Source organism: Macaca thibetana, chromosome 7 (assembly GCF_024542745.1).
Source record: "Macaca thibetana thibetana isolate TM-01 chromosome 7, ASM2454274v1, whole genome shotgun sequence".
NCBI classification, from domain to species: Eukaryota; Metazoa; Chordata; class Mammalia; order Primates; family Cercopithecidae; genus Macaca; species Macaca thibetana.
The window spans coordinates 159,028,298-159,045,576 of record NC_065584.1 but is presented as its reverse complement, the minus strand read 5'-3'; the positions used below and the strand labels follow the sequence as shown (position 1 = coordinate 159,045,576).

The window sequence follows — 17,279 nt, the reverse complement described above, 5'->3', positions numbered from 1 at the left end:
ATCCTTTTAAAGTGTGCTGTGGGATGGGATATTGAGCCGGGTAAGGGTAATTAGGTTTTAATGGGATGGTAAGGGGTGCATGATCAGTCGCCAAAGGGGAAGTAGAGGTGTTCCATACCTGTGGATTAAGGTGGGGAGATGCAAGGAAAGGATGTGAAGGAAGCTTTGAATTGGGGAAAAGAGTGGCAATGAGGTGTGACTGTAGCCCAGGAATAGTCAGGGAAGCAGATAAGTTAATTAAAATATCTCGACCTAAAAAGGGAACTGGGCAAGTGGGGATAACTTAAAAGGAGTGTATAAAAGAATATTGTCCAAGTTGGCACCCAGAGTTGGGGAGTTTTAAGAGGTTTAGAAGCCTGGCTGTCAATACCCTCAACAGTTATGCAGGCAAAGAAAACAGGCGTTTGAAAAGATGGCAATGTGGAGTTGGTGGCCTCCATATTAATTAAGAAGGGGACAGACTTACCCTCCACTGTAAGTTACCTAAAGTTTCTGTGATTGTCCAGGAGACTTCTGAGGCGATGGGGCAGCATCAGTCTTCAGCCACTAAGCTGAGAAGATCTGGGAAGAAGTCAGTCAGAGAGCCTTGGGCCAGAGTTCCAGGGGCTCTGGGAGTGGCTGCTGGGCGAGTTGGACATTCTGATTTCCAGTGGGGTCCTGCACAGATGGGACACGGCTTAGGAGGAATCCCAGGCTGCGGGGCATTCCTTGGCCCAGTGACCAGATTTCCGACACTTGAAGCAAGTTCCTGATGGAGAAGTTCCTGTAGGAATGTTTGACCACTGAAGCTTAGGCATGTGCGGCTTAGGCATTTTAAAGTTCTTGTGTGCTGGAGGTGCGGCTGGGGTTTTGTCTCACAGTGGAGGCAAGTAATTGTAACTTTTCTCTATTATTGTACACCTTAAAGGTGAGGTTAATTAAGTCCTGTTGTGGGGTTTGAGGGCCAGAATCTAATTTTTGGAGTTTTTCTTTTCTTTTTTTATGTCAGGAGCTGACTGGGTGATAAAATGCATATTGAGAATAAGACAGCCTTCTGGTCTTTCTGGGTCTAGGGCTGTAAAGTGTCTCAGGGTTGTGGCCAAACGGGCTACGAACTGGGCTGGGTTTTTCATATTTGATGAAAAAGAGCCTAAATGCTAACTGATTTGGGAGAGGTCGGATAAAGAAAAAGGAGCATTAATCTTGAGTGTGCCTTTAGCTCTAGCCACCCCTTTAAGAGGAAACTGTTGGGCAGGTGGGGGAGGGCTAGTCTCGGAATGAAACTGTAAGCCGTACCAGGTGTGAGGAGGGGAGGTGATAAAGGGATTATAGGCTGGGGGAGCAGAACCTGAGGAAGAATTGGGACCTGGCTCAGCCTGGAGAGGAGCAGCCTGGGGAGGAGGATAGGTCAAATAGGTTCATAAAAAAGGAAGATTGGAAAGACTCAGTAACACTTGGGGTTGGGACTGAGGGGACAGGCGGGAGGGAAAGAAGGAAGATTTGGGAGGAGTTGCATTGGGAACAGAGACTAGGGAGGGACCGATGCGTAAAAGAATGCCTGGACATCAGTCACCTCAGACCATTTGCCCATTTTATAACAAGAATTATCTAGATCTTGTAGGATGGAGAAATCGAAAGTGCCACTATTTGGAACCATTGTTGTGTTTGTATTGGGGTTAAGCGGCATTGCAGAAGAAAATCAGGCATTTAGGTTTTAGGTCAGGTGTGAGTTGAAGAGGTTTTAAGTTTTTGAGAACACAGGCTAAGGGAGAAGAGGGAGGAATGGAAGGTGGAAGGTTGCCCATAGTGAAGGAGGCAAGTCCAGATAAAAGAGAGGGTAGAGACATGGAGAGAAGGTGTGGGGGGTCCTTGCCCTCCTGGAAAGTGGAGCGAAAAGAGAGGGTAGAGACACGGAGAGAAGGGGTTGGGGGGTGCTTGTCCCCCGGGAAAGTATAGAATGGATGGGCAGTGCTTGCCCCCCAGGAAAATGGAGAGAAAAGAGAGGGTAGAGACATGGAGAGAAGGGGTGGGAGGTGCTTGCCCCCCAAAATAATGACACTGGCCACTGAGGGTGAAGGATCAAGGCAGGCATCCCCCTGGTGATCAGACACCTCTGAAACGTGGGTGAATAATCAGGCAGGCGTCCCCGCAGTGATTAAACACCAAGGTAAGACTGTCTTCCCGAGTCCATGACTGGTGCTGGAGTTTTGGGTTCATGAATAAAACGCGTCTCCTCTGTATCTACCAGAAAAGGAAAGGAACTGAAATTAAGAGAAGGGAGAGATTGAAAGATGGAGCCAAGATTGAAAGGAGAAAGAGGTTGAGGGATAGTGAGAGAGGTTGGAGAAGAGAGTAAAAAGAGGCCGCTTACCAGATTTAAAATTGGTGAGATGTTCCTTGGGCTGGTTGGTCTGAGGACCTGAGGTCTTAGGTGGATCTTTCTCATGGAGCAAAGAGCAGCAGGACAGGGGATTGGTCTCCTAAGGGAGGTCCCCTGATCCGAGTCATGACAACAAATTTCACGTGCGTCCATGTGAAGAGACCACCAAACAGGTTTTGTGTGAACAATAAAGCTTTTTAATCACCTGGGTGCAGGCAGGGTGAGTCCAAATAGAGAGTCAGTGAAGGGATATAGGGATGGGGCTGTTTTATAGGATTTGGGTAGGTAACGGAAAATTACAGTCAAAGGGGGTTGTTCTCTGGCGGGCAGGGGTGGGGGTCACAAGGTGCTCAGTGGGGAAGCTTTTGAGCTAGGATGAGCCAGGAGAAGGAATTTCATAAGATAATGTCATCAGTTAAGGCAGGGATTGCCCATTTTTACTTCTTTTGTGGTGGAAGGTCATCAGTTAAGGCAGGAACTGACCATATTCACTTCTTTTGTGATTCTTCACTTGCTTCGGGCCATCTGGATGTGTATATGTGCAGGTCACCGGGGATATGATGGCTTAGCTTGAGCTCAGAGGCCTGACAGTCCCCATAACAAATCTTTTGCCCTCCTTTCCATCAAGTCACAGTTTGCCATGAGACTTTCTCACTTTGGTTCCCAGACTGTCCCCTTAAGGAGTTAAAGCGTGTAAATAAATTAAAAGTAGGATTATCTGAGCTGGAACAAAATGTTTGGAGTAAGTTTGAAATATGAGTATGACAGGCCGGGTGCAGTGGCTCATGCCTGTAATCCCAGAACTTTGGGAGGTCGAGGTGGGTAGATCACCTGAGGTCAGGAGCTCAAGACCAGCCTAACCAACATGGAAAAACCTTGTCTCTACTAAAAATAGAAAAAATTAGCCAGGCGTAGTGGCATAAACCTGTGATCCCAGTTACTTGGGAGGCTGAGGCAGGAGAATCACTTGAACCCAGGAGGCAAAGATTGCGGTGAGCCGAGATTGCACTATTGCACTCCAGCCTGGGCAACAAGAGTGAAACTCCATCACACACACACACACACACACACACACACACACACACACACACACAAAAAAAAAAAAAAAAAAAAAAAAAAGGAAGAAAAGAGTATGACAAACTTTTAGCAATATAGTTAGCTGTTTACCAGGGTATCACTCACAGTTCTTAGTTGTTAACAGCAGAATTCACTCTAGCTAACATGTAGTACAAAAAAAAATGTATTAAGGGGACCATGTGCCTCACTAAATCTCTAGGAGGGTCAATAATCAGGCTTGGATGCCAAGGTTTCAGGAATATCACTGAACTCACATCTCAGAGCTGCCCTGGAGGCCACCCACTGAACCCCACAGGGCTCAGGCACTGCAGCTGTCCCAGGGTGGAGGTCCCTTCCACCCCATATGTCAGACTGGGTTTCACATGGTGCCTGTTTCATCATGTTGCTACCTTCTCAACAAAGATTTCATGAGGGTGCATCTGATTGGTAGAGCTCAAGTCATCTGCCTGCATCCCAGTTGCAAGGTATGCTGGGAAAGAGAGTTTCTGGCTTTTTGCCTTGAGTTGAGGCATAGAGTCATTAGCCGGAGAATTTCCAAAAACTCTGGAAATTTGTGCCTGGACAACCTACCCCCGGATGCCCAGCTGTTTTGATAAAAGCCAGGACCACATTCATAGGCCTCATAAACAAAGAGAGTCCAATGGCCATCATCTGGGTCACCAGGACGACTGTTAGGTGTGGTGATGCTGCCACCCTTACTGGGATCCACTGAATCAACTGCTGCCCCTTCCTTGCCAGATGTCAGTAAGTGCAGAGCTTCTCAGGGCAGCTGGCTTCTAGTACCCATCTCCTTGTTCTCTTCACTGTGTCAGGGTGGCCCATGCTCTGCCTGCAGTGACAATTTGATCTCTCGGGAGTCAGGGACCTCCTTCTTCCCACAGAATCTGAGGAGGAGGAAATCTGCACCAAAGCTTATTTGGGGCTTTTTCCTACTCAATGAGTCTGTGTCCTTTCTCTAAGGGTCATTGTTTTTAATACTGGAGAAAGGATTACCTAGGCAAAGATGCAGAGCTTTTGTTTACACTTTTATTGAGGTAACATATTTAATAAAATGAAACAAATCACAAATGTATAGTTCAGTGAATTTTTACATATACAAACACTCAGCTTAAGAAAGAACATCTCCAGCACTCCAGAAAGTTCTGTTGTACCCCCTTCCAGGCATTACCTGACAAGAGAAACACTTCTAACACCATAAATTAATTTTGTCAATTCTTGAACTTCATCAAAATGGAATCCAACAGTGTGTACTCTTTTGTGTCTGGTTTCTTTCATTCTAACATTAATAACTCACAGGATTTTAATTTTCTGGTTTGTCTTTTTCCTCAGCATTCTATAATGAACAAATACAACTGTAATTTAAAAAATAATAATGCAACACTTTCCATTTACATAATATTTTCAGAAAATATACAGTATTTTAAAATCAGGAAACTATACAAAACAGTTTATAATCACATATATATATACAATCACATGCTGCATAATGACATTTTGGTCATGTGGTCCCATAGATTATACTACTTTATTTTTACTGTACCATTTCTGTGTTTAGCTATATTTAAACAAATACTTGTGTTTGTGTTACAATTGCCCACAGTATTCAGTACAGTACATGCTGTACAGGTTTGTACTATGCCATGTAGCCCAGGTGTGTAGTAAGCTATACCATCCAGGTTTGTGTCAGTGAACTCTGGGTTGTTCACACCTCAGTGAAATAGCCTAAGGAGGCCAGACGTGGTGGCTTACACCTGTAATCCCAGCATTTTGGGAGGCCGAGGTGGGTGGATCACCTAGGTCAGGAGTTCGAGACCAGCCTGACCAATATGATGAAACCCCATCTCTATGAAAAATACAAAAATTAGCTGGGCATGGTGGCTGTTAGGCAGGAATCTAGACCCAACATGGCGGTGTTACCCGGTGTAGCAGGCCTTTTGTTAAAGACTCCCTTCACCCTTGTACACACCCGCAGACTTACATGCGTCAGAGTTCTGGCTGGGCAACCACCCTCCCCCATGACCTGCAGCTCACCTGCATTCCACAAGTTCGTAAACAGCAGTTTTGGTTGACAGTTTCCAAAGACCCCTTCCTCATGACCCTTACTCAACTCCTGCCTTAGTAGTTTCAAGACCCCCCAGGCCCTGTTTGCACAACCAGCTTCCCTACCTCTTGGGCTATTAAAAAACCCCTACCTTCGGCCGGGCACAGTGGCTCAAGCCTGTAATCCCAGCACTTTGGGAGGCCGAGACGGGCGGATCACGAGGTCAGGAGATCCAGACCATCCTGGCTACCACGGTGAAACCCCATCTCTCCTAAAAAAATACAAAAAAAAACTAGCCCGGCGAGGTGGCGGGCGCCTGTAGTCCCAGCTACTTGGGAGGCTGAGGCAGGAGAATGGCATGAACCCGGGAGGAGGAGCTTGCAGTGAGCTGAGATCCGGCCACTGCACTCCACCCTGGGTGACAGAGCGAGACTCCGTCTCAAAAAAAAAAAAAAATAAAATAAAAAAAAAAAAATAAAAAACCCCTACCCTCCTCCCTCAGCGTGACTTCCTCAGCCCGCACCTTTGGACTGAGGAACCTCGCCCGCGAGTCCTAATAAAGGGTATTCTCACTGCCATTTGCCTTGTGTCTTCATTCCCGGTTTGGCTCCAGCCTCAGTTTACCCTTACAGTGGTGTGTGCCTGTAATCCTAGCCACTCGGGAAGCTGAGACAGGAAAATCACTTGAACCCAGGAGGCAGAGGTTGCAGTGAGCTGAGATCACGCCACTGCACTCCAGCCTGGGCAACAAGAGTGAAACTCTCTCTCTCTCAAAAAACAAAATAATAACAATAATAAAAGAGCCTAAGGTTGCATTTCTCAGAACATATCCCTGTTGTTCATTGATGTGTGTCTATACAGTGGGGCCATAACTAAGACATATGTTACCCCAAGCTGGCAAGATGGCTCTGAGGCCCCTCATTTCCCCCAAACATAGGTTGTCTGCATTCTTGACCAATGGCTGCCAGGGCATGGACTCCGCTGCAGGGGCCAGCAGGAGGCCCAGCTCAGGCAAAGGCACAGGCAGATATTTCAGGAGTCTGCTAGGACTGGCACTGAGGGCAGAGACAGAGGGGTCTCCCTGTCTGTCATGCACGTCTGTGTGAAGAGACCACCAAACAGGCTTTGTGTGAGCAACGTGGCTGTTTATTTCACCTGGGTGCAGGCGGGCTGAGTCCGAAAAGAGAGTCAGCGAAGGGAGATAAGGGTGGGGCCATTTTATAGGATTTGGGTAGGTAAAGGAAAATTACAGTTAAAGTGGGGTTGTTCTCTGACGGGCAGGAGTGGGGGTCACAAGGTGCTCAGTGGGGGAAATTTTTGAGCCAGGATGAGCCAGGAAAAGGAATTTCACAAGATAATATCATTGCTTAAGGCGAGGACCGGCCATTTTCACTTCTTTTGTGGTGGAATGACATCAGTTAAGGTGAGGCAGGGCATTTGCACTTCTTTTGTGATTCTTCAGTTACTTCAGGCCATCTGGGTGTATACGTGCAAGTCACAGGGGATGCGATGGCTTGGCTTGGGCTCAGAGGCCTGACATTCTGCCTTCTTATGTTAATAAGAAAAATAAAACAAAATAGTGTGAAGTGTTGGGGTGGTGAAAATTTTTTGGGGGGTGATATGGAGAGAGAATGGGCGATGTTTCTCAGAGCTGCTTCAAGTGGGATTAGGGGCAGCGTGGGAACCTAGAGTGGGAGAGATTAAGCTGAAGGAAGATTTTGTGGTAAGGGGTGATACTGTGGGGTCGTTAGAAGAAACATTTGTAGTATTGAATGATTGGTGATGGCCTGGATGCGGTTTTGTATGAATTGAAAAACTAAATGGAAGACACAAGGTAAGAGAAGGAGGAAAAACAGGCACTGAAGGACTAAGAATTGGGAAGACCTAGGACATCTAATTAGAGAGTGCTTAAGGAGGCTCAGCATAGCCTTGCCAGCAAAGATTATTTACTTACTTTAAGAGGGAATTTAGAGTGGCGGTTTGGGATAGCACTAGGAGATATCAGCTGTGATGGCTTGGAGAAACAGTGTAAACCGGCAGTGTAAACACGAGCAGGGCATTTATGGGTAGTTGAGAATGGTGAATAGGAGTATGACTAGACAGAAGACCGTAGGGATGAAAGTTTTTTGGGGTGCAGTCCAAGTTGGTCTGGTGTCTGGAATGAGACTGGGACCTAATAAAAAGGAGTGTCCACACAGAAGCTCAAATGGCCTGGAACCTGTAGCATTCCGAGGACAGGCCTGAATTCTGAGAAGGGAAAGTGCTAAAAGTATTGTCTAGTCCTTTTTAAGCTGGTGACTGAGCTTGGTGTGTTTTTAAAAGACCATTAGTCCGTTCTACCTTTCCTGAAGATTGAGGATGGTAAAGGATATAAAAGTTTCACTGAATACCAAGAGCCTGAGAAACTGCTTGGGTGATTTGACTAGTAAAGGCTGGTCCGTTATCAGACTGTATAGAGTTAGGAAGGCCAAACCGAGGAATTATGTCTAAAATGACCGCGATGGCCTTCTCAGACCCTATGGGAAAGGCCTCTACCCATCCAGTGAAAGTGTCTACCCAGACTAAGAGATATTTTAGTTTTCTGACTCGGGGCATGTGAGTAAAGTCATTTGCCAGTCCTGGGCGGGGCAAATCCTCGAGCTTGATGTGTAGGAAAGGGAGGGGGCCTGCACAATCCCTGAGGGGTAGTAGAATAGCAGATGGAACACTGAGAAGTGATCTCCTTGAGGATAGATTTCCATGATGGAAAGGAAATGAGAGGTTCTAAGAGGTGGATTAGCAGCTTGTAACCTACATGGAAGAGGTTATGAAATGACGCCAGAATAGAATGGGCTTGTGAGGCTGGAAGGAGATATTTTCCTTGGTGTAAGAACCATTGGCCTTGTGTGGGAAGAGACTGATAGGTGGAAGTTTCAGTGGGGGAGTAGGTGGGAGTGGCCTATGTGAAGGAAGAAAACTGCCGTGAGGGATAGAAGTTGGAATGCTAGCTGCTTTTTTAGCTAACTTATCAGCATAAGCATTGTCCTGAGTGATGGTTGGGGGAAGAAAATAGATTCTGGAAGTTATGAGAACTGTAGAGAGTTGAGCATAGTTTGTGATTTTTAGGGCCTCTAACAGTATTAAAGCAGTGGCAGCCGCTGTGCGCAGACATGAGGGTTAGGATAAAACAGTAAGGTCAAGTTGTTTGGACAGAAAGGCTACAGGATGCGGTCCTGGCTCTTGTGTAAGAATTCTGTCTGTACTAACCATGCCTAGGAAGGAAAGGAGTTGTTGTTTTGTAGAAGGGATTGGGGTTTGGGAGATTAGCCAGACACCATCAGCAGGGAGAGTAAGTGTGTATTTATGAGAATTATGCTGGGATAGGTAACAGATGAGGAAGAAATTTGGGCTTGACTGAAGTAATGGGGGCTGTCCGTGAGGCCTTGCAGCAGTACAGCCTAGGTAATTTGCTGAGCCTGATGGGTGTCAGGGTCAGTCTAAGTGAAAGCGAAGAGAGGCTGGGATGAAGGGAGTAAAGGAATAGTAACGAAAGTATGTCTGAGATCCAGAACAGAATACTGGGTTGTGGAGGGAGGTATTGAGGATAGGAGAGTATATGGGTTTGGTGCTACGGGGTGGATAGGCAAGACAATTTGGTTGATAAGGTACAGATCTTGAACTAACCTGTAAGCCTTGTCTGGTTTTAGGACAGTAAAATGGGGGAATTGTAAGGGGAGTTTACAGGCTTTAAAAGGTGATGTAGCAGGTGAGTGATAACAGGCTTTAATCCTTTTAAAGCATGTTGCGGGATGGGATATTGGCGTTGAGTGGGGTAAGGGTTATTGGGTTTAATGAGATGGTAAGGGGTGACTGATCAGTCGCCAAGGAGAGGTATCCTATACTTGTGGGTTAAGGTGGGGGGACATGAGGGGAAGACACAAAGGAGGCTTTGAACTGGGGGAAAAGGCAGCAATGAGGTGTGGCTGTAGCCTAGGAATAGTCAGGGAAGCAGATAATTTAGTTAAAATGTCTTGCCCTAAGGGCCGGGCGTGGTGGCTCAAGCCTGTAATCTCAGCACTTTGGGAGGCCAAGACGGGCGGATCACAAGGTCAGGAGATCGAGACCATCCTGGCTAACTTGGTGAAACCCCGTCTCTACTAAAAAATACAAAAAATTAGCCGGGCGTGGTGGCGGGCACCTGTAGTCCCAGCTACTTGGGAGGCTGAGGCAGGAGAATGGCATAAAACAGGGAGGTGGAGCTTGCGGTGAGCTGAGATCTGGTCACTGCACTCCAGCCTGGGTGACAGAGCGAGACTCCATCTCAAAAAAAAAAAAAAAAAAAAAAAAGTCTTGGCCTAATAAGGGAACTGGGCAGGTGAGGATAACTAAAAACGAATGCATAAAAGAATGTTGTCCAAATTGGCACCAGAATTGGGGAGTTTTAAGAGGTTTGGAAGCCTGGCCATCAATACCCACAACAGTTATGGAGGCAAAGGAAACAGGCTCTTGAAAAGAAGGTAATGTGGAGCGAGTAGGCTCCGTATTGATTAAGAAGAGGACAGACTTACCCTCCACTGTAAGAGTTACCCAAAGCATCTGTAATGGTCCAGGAGGCTTCCGAGGCGATGGGGCAGCGTTGATCTTCAGCTGCTAATCCAAGAAGGATTGGAAACGAGTCAGTCAGAGAGCCTTGGGCCAGAGGTCCAGGGGCTCTGGGAGTGGCTGCCAGGCGAGTTGGACAGTCCAATTTCCAGTGGGGTCCCGCACAGATGGGACACGGCTTAGGAGGAATCCCGGGCTTCGGGCATTCCTTGGCCCAGTGGCCAGATTTCCAGCACTTGTAGCAAGCTCCTGGGGGAGGAGGTTCTGGGGGAACCTCTGGCAGCTGCAGTTCAGGCGTTTGGAGTTGCGTGCTGGAAATGTGGCTGGGTTTTGTCTCACAGTGGAGGCAAGGAATTGCAACTCAGAAATAAGTTGCTACTTGGCTGCCTCTACTCTATTATTGTACACCTTGAAGGCGAGGTTCATTAAGTCCTGTTGTGGGGTTTGAGGGCCGGAATTTAATTTTTGGAGTTTTATTTAATGTCAGGAGCAGAATGGGTAATAAAATAAAATGCATATTAAGAATAAGATGGTCTTCTGACCTTTCAGGGTCTAGGGCTGAAAAGCGTCTCAGGGTTGCTGCTAAACAGGCCATGAACTGGGCTAAGTTTTTCGTATTTGGTGAAAAAGAGCCTAAACGCTAACTGATTTGGGAGAGGTCGGATAAAGAAAAAGGAACATTAACCTTGACTATGCCTTTAGCTCTAGCCACTTTTTTAAGGGAAATTTCTGGACAGGTGGGGGAGGGCTACTCACAGAACCAAACTGTAAGCCAGACTGGGTGTGAGGAGGGGAGGTGATAAAAGGATTATAGGGTAGGGGAGCGGAGGCTGAGGAAAACTGGGACCTAGCTTGGCCTGGTGAGGAAGGAAGAGAGGTCAGATGGGTCTGTAGAAAAGGATGATTTTTAGAAAGACTCAAAGATGCTTGGGGTTGGGACTGAGGGGACAGGCGGGAGGGAAAGAAGGAAGATTTGGGACGAATTGCATTGGGAACAGAGACTAGGGAGGGACCGATGTGTAAAAGAATGCCTGGATGTCAGGCACCTCAGACCATTTGCCCATTTTATGACAATTATTTAGGTTTTGTAGGATGGAAAAATCTAAAGTGCCGTTTTCTGGCTATTTAGAGCCATTGTCAAGTTTGTATTGGGGTCAAGCGGTGTTGCAGAAGATAAGGCATTTAGGTTTTAGGTCAGGTGTGAGTTGAAGAGGTGTTAAGTTCTTGAGAACACAGGTTAAGGGAGAAGAAGGAGGAATGGAGGGTGGCATGTTGCCCACAGTGAGGGAGGCAAGCCCAGAGAAAAGAGAGAGTAGAGATACGGAGAGAAGGAGTTCGGGGGTTCTTGCCCTCCAGAAAAGTGGGAAAGGGGTCGGGGTGTGGAACTAAGGGATTGGGGTGCAAAAATAAGAGGTCAGGGCACAAAAATAAGAGGGGGTGCAAAAATAAGAGGTCGGGGTAGTTGCCCCTCCCCCAGAAAAGCAGAGAAGGGGTAGAAACAGAGAAGGGGTTGGGGTGCTTGCCCCTCCCTCAGAAAAGCAGAGAAGGGATAGAGACAAGGAGGGTAGGGGTTGGGGTGCTTGCCCCTCCCCCAGAAAAGCAGGACTTGCCGCCTAGGGTGAAGGACCAAGGCAGGCGACCCTGCAGCGTGGTCAGACACCACTGAAACGTGGGTGAGTAATCAGAGAGGCGTCCCTGCAATGATTAAACACCAAGGGAAGGCTGCCTTCCCCAGTCCGTGACCGGCGCCAGCGTTCTGGGTCCACGGATAAAATGTGTCTCCTTTGTCTCTACCAGAAAATGAAAGGAATTGAAATTAAGAGAAGGGAGAGATTGAAAGGTGGCGCCAAGATTGAAAGGAGAAAGAGGCCGAGGGATAGTGAGAGAGGTTGGAGAAGAGAGTAAAAAGAGGCCGCTTACCCGATTTAAAATTGATGAGATGTTCCTTGGGCTGGCTGGTCTGAGGTGGATCTTTCTCACAGAGCAAAGAGCAGGAGGACAGGGCATTGATCTCCCAAGGGAGGTCCCCTGATCCGAGTCATGGCACTAAAATGTCATGTGCGTCCATGTGAAGAGACCACCAAACAGGCTTTGTGTGAGCAACATGGCTGTTTATTTCACCTGGGTGCAGGCAGGCTGAGTCCGAAAAGAGTCAGCGAAGGGAGATAAGGGTGGGGCCATTTTATAAGATTTGGGTAGGTAAAGGAAAATTACAGTCAAAGGGGGGTTGTTCTCTGGCGGGCAGGAGTGGGGGTCACAAGGTGCTCAGTGGGGGAAATTTTTGAGCCAGGATGAGCCAGGAAAAGGAATTTCACAAGATAATATCATTGCTTAAGGCGAGGACCGGCCATTTTCACTTCTTTTGTGGTGGAATAACATCAGTTAAGGCAAGGCAGGGCATTTGCACTTCTTTTGTGATTCTTCAGTTACTTCAGGCCATCTGGGTGTATACGTGCAAGTCACAGGGGATGCGATGGCTTGGCTTGGGCTCAGAGGCCTGACACTGTCATTTGGAGAATCTCACGCTGCAGAAATTCCAGACTGAACCTTCATATCGAGTAGGGGAGGAGCTGTCTGTGGGTTAGAGCCTGCAGGAGGAGGAAGGACGTGAACGTTTTATCAGCTTCTGGCATGGCCTTGAGATGGTAGTTATAATCTTGGCCCTGGTGGCCCAGAGCTACAGTCATCCTGGCAGTCCCCACTGGAGTGGAGCAGGTACAGTCACAGCTGTGGGGACAGCATGCTGGCCAAGGGTCTTCCCCCACGCTCAGTCTTGGTCAAAGGCTGCCAGACTTTTCTGAGTGCCCCCAAGGAGAGGCTGGGGCATCTCAGGGTGCCCACCAGTGAGGGAGCTGGCATCTCCACTCGCAGTCCTCGCCCCTTCAATGAGATCCCCTCTCCTGGTGACAATGGCTGGCTAAACCTGTACCATTTCTGGAGGGAGACAGGCACACACAAAGTCCACCTTCACCATGTCCAGAATTTCCAGAAGTATGGCCCGATTTACAGGTAAGTCTGGCAGAGGGTGGGAGCTGAAGGAACAGGGAGGAGGAGGGGCCCGGGCAGCCCTGCTGTGCTCCCTACTCCCCAAACAGGCTGTTCTCTGGTTCCAAACTCCTGTGGGACTTTTTCTTTCTTTCTTTTTTTTTTTTTTTGGTAATACAATACAGAAATATATCGGCGATATTTGAAAATTCAACATTTGAATCTGCGAATGTCTTAAGTACTCTAAAACAGGCATCTATTTTTGAAATAATTGGTGGCAAGACTGTCAGCCATCTGTAAGGAAGCTCTTTAATGGGTCTAAACCCCAGGTCTGGCCGGGCATGGTGGCTCACACCCATAATCCCAGCACTTTGGGAGGCCAAGGTGGGCGGATCACTTGAGATCAAGAGTTTGAGACCATCCTGGCCAACATAGTGAAACCCTGTCTCTACTAAAAATACAAAAATTAGCTGGGTGTGTGGCAGGTGCCTGTAATCCCAGCTACTCGGGAGGCTGAAGCAGGAGAATGGCTTGAACCCAGGAGGCAGAGGTTGCAGTGAGCCCAGATCCCGCCATTGCAATCCAGCCTGGGCGACAGAGTGAGATTCTTTCTCAAACAAAACAAAACAACCTCCTCCGTCTGAGGAGGGGCGACTGGTGAGGCTGAGTTTTGAACTCCTGGCCCTAGCTGTCAGCCCAGCCAGCGAGTTTTAAAAATTGGGGGAGAGGCCGGGCGCGGTGGCTCAAGCCTATAATCCCAGCACTTTGGGAGGCCGAGACGGGCGGATCACGAGGTCAGGAGATCGAGACCATCCTGGCTGACACGGTGAAACCCCGTCTCTACTTTAAAAAATACAAAAAACTAGCCGGGCGAGGTGGCGGCGCCTGTAGTCCCAGCTACTCGGGAGGCTGAGGCAGGAGAATGGCGTGAACCCGGGAGGCGGAGCTTGCAGTGAGCTGAGATCCGGCCACTGCACTCCAGCCTGGGCGGCAGAGCGAGACTCCGTCTCAAAAAAAAAAAAAAAAAAATTGGGGGAGAGCCGGGTGCGGTGGCTCACGCTTGTAATCCCAGCACTTTGGGAGGCTGAGGCAGGCGGATCACTTGAGGACAGGAGTTCGAGAGCAGCCTGGCCAACATGGTGAAACCCTGTCTCTACTACAAAAATAAATAAATAAATAATAAAAATAAAAAAATTTAGCTGGGCATGGTGGCGGGGGTCTGTAATCCCAGCTACTGGGGAGGCTGAGGCAGGACAATTGCTCGAACCCAGGAGGTGGAGGTTGCAGTGAGCCGAGATCATGTCACTGTACTCCAGCCCTGGGCAACAAAAGCGAAACTCCGTCTCAAAATAAATAAATAAATAAATAAATAAATAAAAATAAATAAGGGGGAGGGAAATTTGAAGTTCAGAGCAGAATGAAAAGGTCTCAGCGTGGTCAAGTTTGGCGCTAGCGACAGCCCCAGCATTCCTCCCAGCGCACGACGCCGCCCGGGCCGCGCTATTCCGAAACTGGGTCCGCCCTCGCGTCCTCCCGGGCCCGCTCCTGCGCTCTTCGCTGGCCGCTCACCTCCGCCTCAGCCCGACGCAGCCCGAGCTCATCCACCCCCCGGGTCCGCCCCCGTTTACCTAAGGGCGAGGTCTAGGCGCTCGGCCCCGCGGCGGCCCCACCGCAGGTTCCTAGGTCCCCCTCACCCTGCCGCCAAGGTCCCCAAAACGGACTCCGCGCGCTTTGAGGTGTTACGGGGGCGCTGGAACACTGGCTCCGCTGGCCCTGCCAGGAGGCGGCGGCGAAGCAGGGAGCGACCCGGGATACGTTTCTCCGTTTCTCCGCTCGGCCTGCTCCCCGCCTCTGCTGGCCTCTGCCCTCGCTGGCTGCGTTCACGCGAGCCCACCCGAGCCCACCCGAGCCGACAGTGGCGAGCTACGGTGACGTCCGCGCGGCCGGACCTCTCGTCCAACTTCTGATCTTACTTCTTCCAGGCCTGGGATGGTGGTGGGTATAAGGGAAAGTGCTCCTACTTCCCAGGCCTGAGGCCTCAAGCTTCCCCAGATCCCACTCCCTTTGAAACTTTCGGAGAGAGGTGGTTAGAGAACAAGCCCTACTAAATGCCTTCCTACATCCTTACCTTCCGCACACCTTGCAAGCGAAGTTTGTTGTCCCCATGGTCAGAGGAGGAGACTGAGGCTCAGAGAGGTCACCCAGCTAGATTCCTGTCCTGCTGGAGTGCTGATCTCACCCTGGGCCCTGAGGCTCTGAGTTTGTTCCTTCCCTTTCCCAAGAATCGGCGGGCTTCCTGCTAGGAGGAAAGGCCTTTTTTTGTCCATGGGCCTCTGAGCCCCCAAGGCTTGTGACTTTTTCCTGGGAAAACTGCTACAGCTGTTTCCACCGTGGGCAGCCTTTCAGCCACACCTGGGTTCTTTGCTAAGAGTCCCGTTGAGAGGGAAGGGAGGTGGCGTAGGGGTGGTTGGGGGCTGGGAGGGGAGACTGGAGGGACAGTACGTTTTCCTCTAAGTGGAAGGCCTTTACAACTCAGAGCATTCTAATGGGTCAGTCACGAAGGGGAAGCGTATAATGTGTTGGCTGGCTTGATGACTGGGCTGGGGGTGGGTGGGAGGGCAGGCTAGTTTGTGTTGGGGCTTCAGCTGCTCCCTCCCTCCCTCTCTCACAACTCCTTTAAAGTCCAGACTGCCCCTTTTGATAGCTGGTTGGTGGCGGGGAGCTCCTTCTACCCCGCACCCCACCCTATTCAAGGTTGAGTGCTGGGCTTGGGAGGTTGCTCCCCAACCACCTTCCTCCCCATCTCTCCTAGGCCTATTGGTGCTTCTGTCCCGTGCTCAGGTCACATAGATCTCTAGTTATCCTTGCTTCCTCCTCTCTTCCCTTTTCACCACTTCCTAGACCCTCAGTAGCAACTCCTTATTTTATTAAACTCTTTTGTTACCGGTGGAGGGCGTGCAGGTTCTTGGTGTCTTGACAAAATGCACAACGTAAGGAAGGAAGGAAGGGATTTACTGAAAATGAACTTATATGCCACAGTGTGGGAGCAGGCGGAGCGTAGGGGCTCAAAGGCCCTGTTACAGAATTGTGGGGTGTTTACCCCCTAGAGGATTCCATTGGCTACTTCAGATACACCTTATGTAAATGGAGAGGATGAAGTATTCAAGTTACATGGTCACACACCCTATGGAGAGGATATTTCCTGTTATAGCTGAAGTGTGAATCGATCTTAGGTTCCCTGTCTCCCGACCCTATTTTCCTGCCTCATCTGCCCCTTCAAGAGATGTGATCCCCATAAATCTTTATGGGAGGCAGAGGGACCGATGGTCTTTTTTCTGTAACTGCTTCATGCCGGCTTGGGGCATAGTCCCTACCTATTGGGGATCACGGTAAATCTCCTACCACTGAATTTCTATAATCTTCATTTGATGTATTTCTCTATAGACCACAAGTGCCAGCAGCTGCACAGATACTTCTCTGTTTAGCCAGTTCTATTATAACTTTCACAAGAGAATTTAGGGTCTGTAGCCTTTAGAGTAGAATTTGCTATAGAACCTATCATGAAGGATGCATTTCTAATCATTGCTTCTTTTACTTTAAACCGTGGAAAAAGGACCTAACAAATGATGCCCTTTTGGAAGAGTGAAGGACTTCTGGCGATGTGCTCTTTAACCCACGATGTGGGTTATGTGGAGTGAATCAATTTTTTGTTTTTGACTGATTATGAGCTAATGCATGTACCATTAAAGTTTCTTACCCACATTGGGCCTTTATCCTTTATCCATGTATAAGGCTGGCTGCAAACTCCTTCACAAATAAAAGTGTACCCCATAAGTGCACATAACAGACCCCTTTTCCACTTCTATTGTTTGTAGAAGGCATAAGCAAGAAAAAATACTCAAAGATAAGAGTTTCATGACAGTAGAAGTCTTAATCTGTGAATTTGGGAAAAGCTGTTCACATCAATGATGCCATCTTCTTCTTGGGAGAAATTTCCCTGGTTAGTTTAACCTTAAGAGTCCCAATGGGTGCACAACTCCAAGAGCATGGAGGAACCCTTCTCAGTTGTGAGGTTATGAACCGAAAGTTCAAGGTCCTGAAGTTTTGCTATAGTATAGATGGCAAGGACAGTCTTTCTCTGATGTTTCCAGAAGATTCAAACCATAAGAAGCTTTTTTTAATCTGGTGAAAATACACTGTAGCATAATAATCTACTGTTATAACATCAGCCCTCTT

General features: G+C 48.4%; 1 protein-coding gene across 1 annotated transcript in view; it reads left to right on the top strand.

The window, feature by feature from the left end:
• The first annotated feature begins 12,728 nt into the window (after window positions 1-12,728).
• The window catches only part of LOC126959982 (cholesterol side-chain cleavage enzyme, mitochondrial), a 30,938-nt gene continuing 26,387 nt past the window's right edge, over window positions 12,729-17,279 (top strand). The window contains exon 1 of the mRNA XM_050799820.1: window positions 12,729-13,067. Coding sequence (XP_050655777.1) covers window positions 12,799-13,067 — 269 coding nt within the window. The 5' untranslated portion in view covers window positions 12,729-12,798. The remainder of the gene's footprint in view (window positions 13,068-17,279) is intronic.